This window comes from Anabrus simplex, chromosome 1 (genome assembly GCF_040414725.1).
Source record: "Anabrus simplex isolate iqAnaSimp1 chromosome 1, ASM4041472v1, whole genome shotgun sequence".
NCBI lineage: Eukaryota > Metazoa > Arthropoda > Insecta > Orthoptera > Tettigoniidae > Anabrus > Anabrus simplex.
The window spans coordinates 124,610,138-124,624,678 of NC_090265.1; the positions used below are offsets into that span (position 1 = coordinate 124,610,138).

A 14,541-nucleotide genomic window follows, 5' to 3' on the forward strand; every position below is an offset into this window, starting at 1 on the left:
GTACGAACATCCAGTCCCCGAGCCAGGGGAATTAACCATTTACGGTTAAAATCTCAGACTACTGGGAATCGAACCCAAGGCCCTCTGAATCGAAAGCGATTACGATGACCATTCAAACAAGGAGCCTAAGCAGTAATGAAAGAGAACCAGAGGAACCACATTTGACATAACCTGGCTGTACATGGACATGATAATGACGATGATGATAGTTGATTCAAACAAGGTTACATATTTACATTTACTCTGCTCTTACACCAATTTTTCCTCAAAATCAGATACTCTTCCCGATCCTCTTAAACCGTCTATGGACTGATGACAAACAACATCCTCTTAAATAATGTTATTGTTTCTTTGTTATTTGTCTTCATAGTTCTAGGGGAAGCTAGTTAAATAATTTGATTCCTGTGTGTTTGTGGTAGTTTTTTAACGACACTGGATCATGACAATCGGTCAAAAAATCGATTTTAAAACGATGTGTGTATTAAATTCTCCATTGTTTTCCGCATCAAACGATTCTATAATACTATGTTTTCTGCATTTAAACGTCCTAAATGAGCAATTTAAACATGGCGTCATTTTGAACACGCCCACTCTGAAAAGTAGTGAGACAGTTTAAAATTATGTATATATGCCATTGCCATTGCAGGTAAATATAGCCACAAGCATTATCTTCCAATGGCTGTCATGGAAATGATCAGGCCAGACTACAGAGACCTCTGCAGTAAGGATTTGCTACAAAAATGCCTACATGATAACACTCAAAACCCCGACGAGAGTTTCAATCGCTGCATATGGGAGCGTATACCCTAAGACTGTGTCGGTACAGATAAATACCCTAAAAGTTGGTGTTTTGGATTCTGTAGTACATTTTAATGATGATTGTATGGGTAGGATTACAGTTCTAGAAAAGTTGGGCACTCAGGTGGGCTGGAATACTAGGCATCTTTTTCTCCAACATCGATCTCAGGCGAGTCACCGAAGAAGAAAAATATGCTTAGCAGCTGACCAAGGAAGCTAGGACCGAGAAAAGGAACCTTCAAAGCAACAGGGTTGGTCAAAAATCAGTAGAACGAGGAGCTTATGGTGCTGGAATGTTCTGAATAATGGTGAGAAAGCCACGACAAACATCCATTCAGTTTTTTGCATTTTTCTGCAAGTAAAGATTTTAGAGTTTCTGGTACATTTTTCTCAGGAGCTACGTAAGTTACAGGCCTGATTTTTCTGTAATGTGTTGGCAAGCGTGTAGTTTTATAGAATGGAAAAATATTAAAAATAATCTTAAATTTTAAAAATCATACATTTATAAGATTTTTTTTTTTTTTTTTTTTTTTTTTTTTTTTTTTTTTGCTAGTTGCTTTACGTCGCACCGACACAGATAGGCCTTACGGCGACGATGGGAGAGGAAAGGGCTAGGAGTGGGAAGGAAGCGGCCGTGGCCTTACTTAAGGTACAGCCCCAGCATTTGCCTGGTGTGAAAATGGGAAACCACGGAAAACCATCGTCAGGGCTGCCGACAGTGGGGTTCGAACCTACTATCTCCCGAATACTGGATACTGGCCGCACATAAGCGACTGCAGCTATCGAGCTCGGTAAAAAAAAAAAAATTGAGTTGGTTAATTTTTAAATGGCTCGAAAAAATTTTTCTAGAAAATCGAATCCGTTCATTTTGTCAAGCAACATGTTCTTTACATTCTAGAAAAAAAGGAGTATCCTTGACAAGAAAGGTCCAAGAAAAGTGTACCTAACTTGAGGAATGGGTTTATTAGAATTGTTTTCACTGAACTTTTTTCTGAACATCCTGTACAAAATCGGACAATAATACTTCATATTTATTGTTAGCATGTGGCTTAAAAAGGTTAGCTCATTGTTTAGTGTAAAATTAACAACCATTGGCATAACAAAAATACCAGAAAAATAATTTTTAAATATGCGCATTTGATTGTGTAAAATAAGCCATTGTGACAACCCAGTGTCCATCTGACATGAAGAGTGTTTTAAAAAAATTTTCGAGCCATTTAAAAATTAACCAACTCAATTTTTTTTTTTTTACCGAGCTCGATAGCTGCAGTCGCTTATGTGCGGCCAGTATCCAGTATTCGGGAGATAGTAGGTTCGAACCCCACTGTCGGCAGCCCTGACGATGGTTTTCCGTGGTTTCCCATTTTCACACCAGGCAAATGCTGGGGCTGTACCTTAAGTAAGGCCACGGCCGCTTCCTTCCCACTCCTAGCCCTTTCCTCTCCCATCGTCGCCGTAAGAATGTAGTGTACTACTTTCCCCCTTTTCTCACGATGTTGGAACATTTTCTTTAACGTCAAATTTTCAGTGATAAATGTAAATTGAAGGAAATTTTATTCCTACTTCCTGGAAGATGGACGTAGATGGTTTCACATGTTGAATCCATTTTGCCATTTCAGAATCTCCTATGCTCCTGTACAATAACATTACAACACCATCCCTTATAATATATCTGAATGGAAAAAAGCATATGATACTGGCATCATCTGACTTTTACTAACATATTTCTTTAGTTTGTGCAGTAAGAATATCATTCTTGAGTCCAGTTTATTGGCTGAATGGTCAGCGTAGTAGCCCTCGAGTTAGATTTCTGACTTAGTCGGGAATTTTAACTGCATATGGTTAATTCCCACGTTGCGGGAACTGGGTATTTGTGTTAGTCTCACTACATATTTTCATCTACATAAATCACACCAACAACCATCACAGAAACACACAAGTGATTCCATCCCTGTACATGTGCTTTGTCAGGAAATGCATCCGGCCGTAAAATCTGGGCCAAATCCAAAAGGGTGCCAACTCCAAGAAATTGGGGGAAAATGCCACGAATAAGAATATCACTGGACAGTTCCTTACAAAGCTGTCGTGTGTAACAATTAATTTACTCGTAGATCTAAGTCAATTCCAAGCAGTTTCACTGAAGTGTTCGTGTTGACCTCCAAAGCTGAACTGTAAAATGAAAATATATATTTCTTCTATTTTACCTCTATTCAAGAAAAGTTGATTCCCCTGGAACCACACAAGATATTTCTGGAACATCTTGTTTTAGTTCCATACGGTTTGCAACACTTTGCTAGCTGTTAGAAGAACTATGCCATCAGCATTAAGTATTGATTTCATTGGAGAGTTCACAAAAAGATTATTGATGTGTACTTTAAACAAACAATGAATAATGTCCCGGCAACCACTCTTGGATTACACCAGAGATGATATTGAGTAAGCCGGGCTGAGTGGCTCAGACGGTTGAGGTGGTGGCCTTCCGACCCCAACTTGGTAGGCTCGATCCTGCTCAGACCGGTGGTATTTGTAGGTGCTCAAAACGTCAGTCTCGTGTCAGTATATTAACTGGCACGTAAAAGAACTGCTGCGCGACTAAACTGCGGCATCTCAGCGTCTCCAGAAACAGCAAAAAAGGTCCTTGGTGGGACGTAAAAACAAAAATAACATTATGATATTCGGTAATCTACGGAAAGGAATTTCGAAATCATACCGCTCACTATTCGCCGGATTTCAATTCTCTTTTTCACCAAATAACTAAGGTTAGGTATGCGCATGGAGTGCTTGTTTTGAAGCAATCACAACGGTAAAAATCTGAGATTTTCTTAATCGTGTAAAGATAGTAAAATAAAAACCGCACGTAATTTCAGCGTAATAAGTTAATGAATATAAATGCCGGCAAAGGTATACAGAAGTGCATGTACTAGTGCATGGGACTTGTATTCATTCACTGGATCTACTTCTTGAAGTTCGGCGTCTGGTATCAGGTTACATTCTAATTCTACAGTATTATGTCCGGTGTTCCGCTGAAGAGCGTGGCTGCCAACAGGCACGCAATACTGTCTTCATCTATACGCCTATGGATGAGCTCGGAGTATACGTATACTGACCCTGAAATACTCGTATAGCTTACCGCAATGGGGACAGAGATATCTTACTATCAGTACAAATAATATGTCATTGGCTTTACGTCCCGTTAACTACTTTTACGGTTCTCAAAGACGCCGAGGTGCCGGAGTTTTGTCCCGCAGGAGTTCTTTTACATTGCCATTAAACCTACCGACGCGAGGCTGTTGTATTTGAGCACCTTCAAATACCACCAGACTGAGCCAGGATCGAACTGCCAAGCTGGGACCAGAAGGCCAGCGCCTCAACCGCCTGGGCCACTCAGATCGGCACTATCAGTAAGTACACCGCTAAACCTATGCCACTGATCTTCGTGGACCCCACGGTAGTTTGTGATGAGACTTAGGCGATGGCAGTTATAGTTCGTAATGACGCCTAGTATTGAACGATCGTACAAAATACGGTTAGTCTTACCTAGATAACCAGATAGCCTTAAAATTATAAAGACTACATAAAAACCTTAAATCTCTAAATAAATTCAAAGATTAAAGAGAGACTACCATGCAGGAACTGCGCAACATAGGTTGAAGAACTAGACACGGCATATATTAATATTTTTTAAAAAAAGGAACGGGCTGCAATGAATTGGTGCGAGCACCGCCGAGGTGTCGTAAGAAAAAAGCACGTCTATGTAACCCATATAATCGCTTAACAATACAACCAAGAATACTTACTACTGTTCACTTTAACCCTGGAGAGAGCGCGTCACGGTCTTTTCGACCGGGTTTAGGGATAGTTCTTAAAGTAGCGGGCCGCTAGCTTCCATCCTCTCAGTATCTCACATTGGACTCGTCCACTATCAGTGTGCCTAAACAATTCGCCTCTCACGCTCCTCAGTTTCAGTCTGAGTGCACTGTTTTGACAGACCCGGTCTAAAATTCCTGATGCACCCCATGACGTATGCGTATTTATGAGTTACGTTTTATATTACTTTTTCAGCTATTATAGTAAGAATGTGTCAATTTTGTTTTATTTTCGTGTAAAATAGTGCCTTTTTATATACTGAAGTTCAACACATTATGGATAGAAATAGGGAAAGAAAAATCAAAATTCGCAGCTCCACAAGAACTACAAGAACTTGGAATATGCGCCTACTGCAACTGAAATAAAAACACAGAAAAAACCAAGACTAGATGCAGTGTATGCGAGCGACACATCTACAAAGAACACTCGGCAGTGACATGTGTTCGGTGCGATACGGAAAGTCAAGAATCAAGTGATGGCGCAGAATGGACGCCAATTGTTGAACATCCAATTTTTGAATTGTTAAAATACCTTTGAACATTATTTAGAAGTTGGTTCAAAATTATTTACTAGTTTTGTAACACTGAAAATAGCTTTTGCTTAATTTGTGCTATTTTTTCCTGCCCCGGTGTAAAAATTTGCGAATTTGATTACAATGTTACTCGTGAGACATCAGCAGACAAATACAACAGTCAATGGATCGTAATAATTCCTAAACAATCAAGTTGTTTCAATCAGCATGTAGCAATATATATTAGCATCCTAGTAGTTTAAAAAAACGTACGTATTTTCACTGAAACCAACAGCACCACAAAATACACTTTTTACAGCCATTCAAATCGCAGTTCACAGATATCTGCTCTGTCTTGAGATCAATAACAATACCATTCCCTATAACAGCTAAATAGGAAGTATCTTTGAAGAACCGTATCTCCCAAACGTCTTAATGCAGTAACATACAGTATGTCAAATGTGAAATATTTCCGTATGTCTCCTGAAATTCGGATGTAAAAAAGTTATACTGTATTATTATCTTTCTGTTTTCAGAGCGGTGGATCAGGATCGCTACTGCTCACGGTGGCCAACTTAAAGGAACCCGATTCTGTGTCTCTAGCATCCAGTACACATTTTACAGTCGTTAATGGTCTGGAGCGGCGAAAGACGAAGCCTCTGCCGTCCTGTTGCTGGCACAAGCACCAACTTACCGCTCTCGTAGTAGCCATGAGCATCATCTTCCTCGTAGCAATCCTGCTGGCAGTTCTGGCACTTGAGAGTAAGTATAATCATCCCCCATTTTACCTAACAGTTTATTTCTCCACGATACTAGTCTGCAACCAGCAGTAACATTCTTCCTTGGAATTTATGAAAAACTGGATACAGAAATAGTTTCCGTGATGAACTGTTCGATGTGATCTGTTATCCACAAACTTCTTGAAATGTTGGATGACGTTAGAATGTCATAGAGAAGGGCAATCTGAAGAGAATACAACATATTGGGTAGAAGTAATTTGCACTAATATATTTTGGTGTTGTAGCAATTACACCGCAATTCCTAAAATGTTCACAGTCGGCGACTTATACCCTAGTTTTCCAAATAGTGAAAAATGAAAATCCATAGCCATGGTCGAAAATTGTATGATTCAACACATCGTAATGGCTTATAAGGGACCAAAGAGATTCTTTTTACGTCCATGTTCAACATGTTCATGTCAATTTTCAACGGATTCAGATATTTTTCTCATTTTGTGTCTAAAAACAACGTGAAGCTATTTTCAATAGTTATTTTCAGACAATTCGAACTGATTGCCTCATTATTAAGGAATCCCTACTCTCCCATCAATTTCAGAACAGTTGATTAGGAAATGTTTAATTAATTTCTACAGAAAGCACTCTTGTTTTAACCTGTTTAATTCGATTTTGTGTAGAATCAACTTTTATCCTCAGTGGAATAAAAATGAAAGCTCATTAAGGTAAACTTGAAAACGTCCTAACAGGATGTTGCAGTTTAAGATGTATACCAGAAATTAAAAGAATTATCGCCTTGCTAACAAATAATAAAATTGCAGGAATAATGCAGAAGAGAAACAACTGCAACACACTAAAAATATCTAAACCATAAGAAATTAAATACTTCATTAACCATTTTGAGTATGGTAGTGTTCAAAACGAGAACGAAAGCGTATCGCCTCCCACTTCGAATCACAGGAGCAAACAGACAGGATAACCACCGAATCGAAATAACTTTGCTGTCACCATATATTTGCCGCTATTTCTTATCCATAGCGCCTGGACCAAAATGCAGGTTTTATCACAATCTCCACTAACAGCTTTCCTGGCAAACTACTTCTAAACACTTGACAAGTTTGGACATTAATTTCAGAATGTTTTACACAAAAAGGTCATTCCGCGTTGATTTCGTCTGCTGTCTCTCTAGAACTAATTTCGTAGCCTATAAGTGGGAAGTCATTCAACAAATGTCGAAAAATAATCACTCCCATCAGATAAACGCGACTAACTTGGGACCTAAAATTTCTACTTGAAAAACTTAATCTATAACAAGCACATGACCGAAAATTGTATTATTAAACACATCGTAATCAGTAATTCTTAGTTGAGAAATAGCTTAGGCAAATTGAAGAAATGATTATATATTTTAGATGAAGATAAATTCATTTTGAGGGCGTTTACCCCACCATCAATCATGGTTTTCTAAATAAAGGAAATGTGTCAGCTTCACTACATTGTATGCTGTTTTCTATTTTTTTTTAAACCATTCTCAAGGACAATAAATTGCATTCCAAATCATAAACCTAATTTGGTATGCCAGCCATTTCATCCAGGCGTGTAGCCAAAGGGAGGGGGGGCGGTCGGTTACTGGGGGTCAAGACCCCCCCCCCTCCATAGAAATTAAAAGGAAAAATAAACAAACTGACAAACAACGAACATTCAGAGACTAGAACCAACCGATCTGTTAAATATACGTATTTTCTAAGAAGCCTCGAAAGTTGGATTTTAGATTGTAAACTGAACATACCATTCGCTGTAAAACTGTTGGCTTTGATCGTATTGTTCTGTATTTTAATGTGAGATTTTGTAGTGTACTGCAGTCTGAATATCAACATAATTCATTTATATCAGTGACCTTATAAAGTCTTGCTTGCGCGCACCACAAACGCACAAGCACCTTCATTGTGTTCTATCATCATTTTGTAACTATAATCCCCCACCATCGGCCGATCCTGGCTACGCTACTGATTTCATCCTACACGATAAGTGATTGATATTTGTATGTTTGCAGTGAGATGGCGAGATATCCACATGTTCCAGTGACCCAGATCAGGTATGGCTGCACTCTTGGTATCGTCAGATGTAAAACATCCAGATCTTCCGTCATTCCAGGACCACCGTCCTCCGTCTCTACTTGATTCAGAGGGACAGAATTAAGACGCTCCATCACCCAACAAAAGATGACCCTAAATAGTGAATACTACGAACCTTGTGAAATTTTACACGTAATATAATATTTATTAGATTTTTCAAACAAACAATCAATACTGATCTGCATTTAGGGCAGTCGCCCAGGTGGCAGATTCCCTACCTGTTGTTTTCCAGTTAATAGTTAATCGCATCCAATGTATTTGCACATTTGTAATAACTGGACTGGTGAAACTGAAGAAACAGGGAACAAAAAGACAATTGCTGTGATGCTTGGACTTCCTAGACTTGAAAACTAATGTACTGTACAGTGATATAGTCAAAGCGAATTTCTGTCAACGAAGTTATTGTTCTTAAACCATACGTATATCACCTAGTCTACACGCTAGGTGAAATGGCAATGCTAATATACACCATTCAATGAAGTGAATAATCCTGAGTCATACATCTTATTCCTAACAGGAACACACTCCACCCACGTAAGTTGAAATATTCCGCGCCAACATCCTTTTACGACAGGAAACCGAGCGGCTATTGTCAAGGAGAGTAGGCACAGAAAAACCGGACTTCGCAACCACGTCGAAGGTCTGGCCTTTCTCTCGAACGCATTCTATCTGTAGCAAGGAGATGAAGCGAACACGTGCTACGCCACGAGATTAGATCAGACTTACCAAACATAAAATCTTCAGCCGTTAACTAAAAGCTAGCCACATCTATAAAATAAACAATTTTTTGTAATAATTTTATTGATTACACGACATAATTCAGCCTAATCTGTAGATAACATCCTGTACGTGATCAAAATATTTGAAAGCCATCATTTTCAGTGTTGCCTACTTAGTGAAAACAATACCTTACGCCCGTGCTGCTGTTATTATTTTCTATTTGTTTTACGCCGCTCCGATGCAGATAGTCTTACGGCAACGATGGGATAAGAAAGGGCTAGGATTGAGAAGGAAGAGATCGTGGACTTATTTGAGGTCATCTCAACACTTGTCTGGTGCGCAAATGAGAAATCGCGAAAAACCATATTCAGGGTTGCCGACAGTGAGGTTCGAACCAATCATCTCCCGAGTTTACAGCTAGGTGACCCCAGTCGAACTTGCTCGCTTGTTCTCATTTTACGTCATTACGATAAGAATGTGTATACATTTTCTAACATGGCCGAGTCCCATCAGCAAGTGGAAAGGCATACAGCATTCATGAACATTCATAAAAGCAGCTTTATCACATACATTAAGGACTCCACCGAGAACAAAGTTCGACACAATTTTATACCTAAGCACAAGAAAATCGCGATTTAGTACACTAATACGATAAGAAGCTAATAAAAAATACTATCTTCGAATATACTTTGTATTATAAAATATACCATAAAATATTTATTTTTATAGTTAAGCCGACATATTACCAGTTTTTTTTTTTTTTTTTTTTTTTTTTTTTTTTCATGGAAGGGTATACATAAGCTTTTGTCTATATCACCACCATCATCTAACAACTAGAAGAATCTACTGTTACACTTAATGTCCCAAGTGAAGTCCTTCGTAAGCTATGTGATTCAGCGCTAATCTTGCCATTTAAAATTATACGTTCAGTTCTCAAAGCGATCACAAGTAACCTTGAATATGCGACATTACGAGGCATACTACTCTGCTCCCTGACGTGACCAAGTACCGTTAATGTATTTCCACTTCCCAGTCGCCGACCTCGAAAATCTTCAACATTCACGACATATCTGGAAGGTAATTTTATTCGCCTTTAAATCTGTGAAAGTAAGTTCGCTGGTTAACGAATTTATCCACCGGATCAGTACAGCAAGACAGCAACTCGTCCTGCTGTACGCAAGACAAAAAGGGAAATAAAATGTGTATGTACAAACATGTATTTTTGGAGCTCCCGGAACTCCGAATACAGACTTGAAACAATTATGTATTTAAGTTATTTTTTAGTACAGTAAGAAACGAAATGTATTACCCTATGTAAACCATAAGAATACAGTGAAAGGGGAGAGAATTTAATGATAATGAGAAACAAAGTATTCAAGTATTATTTCCACTGACTGTGATATAGATTGCTATTATTATGTAAATAAAGTTGTTGTAACAAATTGTTATTCAATCCTTTAAATGCCCTATTACTTGACTATCTGTGCCTTTGTTGGCAGGACCTAGTGTTTACAGTGCATTATGTCTTCTGGTATGAGCTAGAGCAATTCTGTTACTTTCATTGATCTGCTCAGCTTTATCCTTGGCTTTGACAAAATGAAAGTGACTGAGATATGAGTGATGCTAGCAATACCATTCCTTCTGCAGCCAGTCCCTGCTATGAAATATTGCTCATAGGGTCGGTTGGTGCATGCATTTCAGTGGGCTCGGCAGACTGATATGTAATAGCAACTTCTGGCTCAGTGAGGAAAGCAACGGGAAACTACCTCACTCATTTCCCTAGTACGCCTCTTCAGCGATGCCTAGGCCATCTATGACAGCTGATGGCGGAGCTGTTGAGGATCCAACCAGCCTTCGGGCTGAGGACTAAACATACACACACTTGACTATCTGATAGGAAGATAGGAGTATGCAACCCCCCCCCACACACACACACACAGGAAACAATTTGTCGGAACATGCACAACTGTACATTTTTTGTGTACGTTTTGTGCATGGAAAATTGTTTTGAGAGGGAGGAAATTAGTCACTTCATCATATATTAATAATGTACTTCCTATAACTGCACCTCAAAAGAGATAGATTAAATGCCGTCAGATACACGGTATCAATTTTCCAGATTACTGAAGGATATCAAGCTGTTTACAGAATCCATCCAAGTCTGCACTGTTAAAAGGGCAAGGCACTGACCACTGAACGATATCAGGTGTTCAGGAAATTGGACAGAATCATACAGAGGTTGATCGAGGTCTTCCTTCTGTACCATCTTTCCCAGACATCCTGTCAAAATGACTGCTGCCCAATCAGATGGCCTGCAGATATGGGAGTGAAGTATGGTCAGCATGATAACTTCCTAAGCCATACTGTTTGGCTTTACCAATCATATAAAATAAACAATGCTTCATATTAAAGAAAGAAAAGATGTAGTTTATATATTTCTCCTATTCCTCGTAACTGAATAGCATTACAATTGCCTTTATCTTCAATTAAGTGCAGCCACCATCGGGTCAATCCCATGTCAGTCACTGCTTTACAGACGGACATGTTTCTATCACATTTCTATTTCCTAAGAGTAAGCAAAACTTTCTTCAGGTTATATCAAATATTTCTAAGGTAGCTGGAGCCACCCAGGCTCATTTTCGTTTCATCTGGGGTTTTGAGGCCGGATACTGTCCCCCACGCCGTGTGAATTTCTGGTGAAAATTACAAACCAGGATCAAACTTAGTTCGTACCTCAGCAATCTGAGAAGAAAGCCAGTAGCTAAGCCACTGCACTGATCATAAGTTCCTCTACACCAGAGGGTCTCCAAATTATTGCACCCCAATGCCACATATCAAACTTCGAGTCTCAGTGGGAGCCAGATCAAGACATTTTATCACAAACGAAAGATAATATTTAAACCCAAGTATATTTAAGTGAGATGTGTGAGATTTGCTTTTTAAATCAAGAATTTTGTCCAATTGTGGCTCCAACAGTCTGTCAAATAAATATATTTGAAATGTTGGTCACTTACGTTATCCCCATATCTTTTCTAATTCTGCAAAAACAAAACAAACAAAAAGTTTGCTCGCACCTATAAAAAAAATAAAAAAAAAAGCAAAGTCACCTCTGTACTATCAAGAAGTTGGTATAAATAACCACGTAATCGATACTTTATTGCCTCAGGCAAAATTGAATATAAATTAGCACTTACAGGACATGTTTCGACCACTTAGTGGTCCTCTTCAGCTGTATAAAGAAAGAATTGAGAAGAAAAAACATTAGGACAATAAGCACAAATAATAAAAAGTTCTTTGGAGATTCCTTTGTTAAAAAATGGAGGTCATCATAACAGGACATCTTGCCTCTCGTTCTTGTTTGGAAAAGATGTTTATTCTGCGCTGTCTATAGGGTCTGTCTTTGAGCGTGACCTGGTGAAGTAATGATGTGACACAGTCTGACAGTTCATGCAAAGCTCTGGAGAGAAGGGAAGCAGAGTTTTGTCGTCATCTAAAATATCATGTGAGGGAGGAGGGAGATTGGGCTGTGCTTCTGCGATGTCGTGTTTGATTATATCTCTTGTTCGCCTTACCCGTTTTATGCCTACCCATTCCAAGTATTTACTAATATTCTCGTATAAGATTTTTTTTTGCTCGTTTTCGTTAAGTTTCTCTTCACCGTTTTCTAATTTATCAAGAACGATGTGGATGTTTTCCAGGTTGTTCATTAGATTTCCTTTATTTATCATACAGATAATTTGAAGGTCCTGTCTGATATTGGTGAATTTGTGGTTGGACTCTTTCATATGGGATCCCATGGCAGAGAATCTTTTGTATTTTTCAGCATTGACGTGTTCTTGATATCTAATTAAGAAGTTCCTTCCAGATTTCCACTTCTGGAGGTGCACATGACCCTGAGGTTTACTCAGCCTACACCAAAACTGAGTACGAGGTTCGTTCTTGGGGCATAGATGTCCAGGGATAGATCTAACCACTCTACCAACTGCTGAGGTTACAGATAACGGAAGCTTTTACTTTCTACCCCTTCAAGGGTCTTCACGACTTGTACAGAGGTATTTCAAAGGCTAACAGAAACAGACAGAAAGAAGAAACTATCTTTCATTCGTCAACAAGCTCTACATAATGGTTTCAGTTTGAAATTCGTCAATAAAATCATTACTAAATGCAAATACCAACAACAAATTATACTTAAACAGCTTTCAGAAAAAGAAAATGTCAAATTCACCTTTAATAACCCAAAGATTTACGAAATCACCAACTTATTCAAGAAACACAACACCAAAGTAGCCTTCTCAACCAATAACAACATGAAACATAGGTTCTTTAGTCACAATAAAGCTAATAAACTTAAAAATGACGAATTCCAGGAATCTGGTATTTATATGCTAACTTGTGCTCAATGTAAAAAAACTTACGTGGAGACTGGAGACATCCCCCTGCCAGAGCTCATTAGTGAAAGTATTTCAGGCCAACTCATGAGCATTGAAATGCATTCACTTAAATTCCCAATCACTACCTGCCCATCACGAGGAGCTAATAGATGCTCTTGAAAACAGCAATGTACACGTATCTTGTGTCAGTGAGAGCTGGTTACGCGTAGCTATTCCTAGTAGCATGGTTCACATAACGGGCTATAATATTTATAGGCATGACTGAATAGATAAGAGGTGGAGAAGTAGCCTTGTTCTGTAGAGATGATATTAAATGTAAAATTATACGCACTTCTGCGCACTGTGCTGACCCGAGAACTGAGTTCATTTTTTCCGACATCACTGTAACAACAGTTAAAATCCTAATAGGAGTAGTTTATCAGCCACCACAGGTAGGTCACCTCTCAGATACTGAAGACCTTCTACAGAGACTATCACCTGCTTATGAACATATTTTAATATTTGGAGACTTCAATACTACTGGAACAGCTGGAGATACAAAACAACTGTTAAGTATTTTCCACACATATGACATAATAATACTTCCACTAAACTACCACCTCTCTTTGCTATCTGTATTAATGATATATCGACACGGCTAAGACACTCATCTTCACATACACTAATTGACTTAATGATCACTAATAATCCACAGAAAAGTAATATCACGTGGTCAGATACCTACTCCCCGCATATCGACACGACTTAATATATTTGTCTTGCTCGCTCAAAGTACCCAAGTATAAAACGAGATGCATCATATTCAGGGACATTAGACATATAAACTTAGACCATATAAGAGTTCATGCCTTGAATAGTCCAGGGGATGACATCATAAATATTAACGACATCGATAAGAAAGTTGAAACTTTTAGTCTGCTTATACTTGGCCTCCTTAACAAACATGCACCTAAGTGCACGGCCAAAGTCTCCCGACCTCCTCCTCCATGTCTGACCAAGGAGATCAAATAAATGATGTCTCACTGCGACACGTTACACCGGCTCGACAGACGCACTCTATCTCCCAGTCCGCTTGAACAGTATCGGACACTTTGGAATAGAGTTAAAATAATACTAAGAAACAAGAAATTTTCTTCAACACCTGGCTGGAAATTTAAATGTATCAAACACTTCGGAACAAATTTGTTTCATTGGAATTGGGAAAGCTTTGCCCCAGCCATGTAATTCAGACATCTCTCTGGAGAGATTAATCGCTCATTTTTCTGAAATGAAAATTAAACCGCAAATGCAAACAATACGCAAGACTATAAATTCTCTTCTGAACCAACTACCACCAAATAGGCCATTCTTTGAATTTCGTGAAGTCAGAGAGATTGACGTCAAAC

The 14,541-nt window shown here is 38.7% G+C and overlaps 2 protein-coding genes across 2 annotated transcripts in view; one reads left to right on the plus strand and one right to left on the minus strand.

Annotated features, from left to right (window-relative positions):
- Positions 1–9,518, plus strand: part of LOC136857319 (uncharacterized) — a 65,154-nt gene extending 55,636 nt beyond the window's left edge. Inside the window, exons 4-5 of the mRNA XM_068225293.1 lie at positions 5,713–5,938; positions 7,964–9,518. Coding sequence (XP_068081394.1) covers positions 5,713–5,938; positions 7,964–7,995 — 258 coding nt within the window. The 3' untranslated portion in view covers positions 7,996–9,518. The remainder of the gene's footprint in view (positions 1–5,712; positions 5,939–7,963) is intronic.
- The window catches only part of nudC (nuclear distribution C, dynein complex regulator), a 332,523-nt gene that overhangs the window by 241,695 nt on the left and 76,287 nt on the right, over positions 1–14,541 (minus strand). The window lies entirely within an intron of this gene.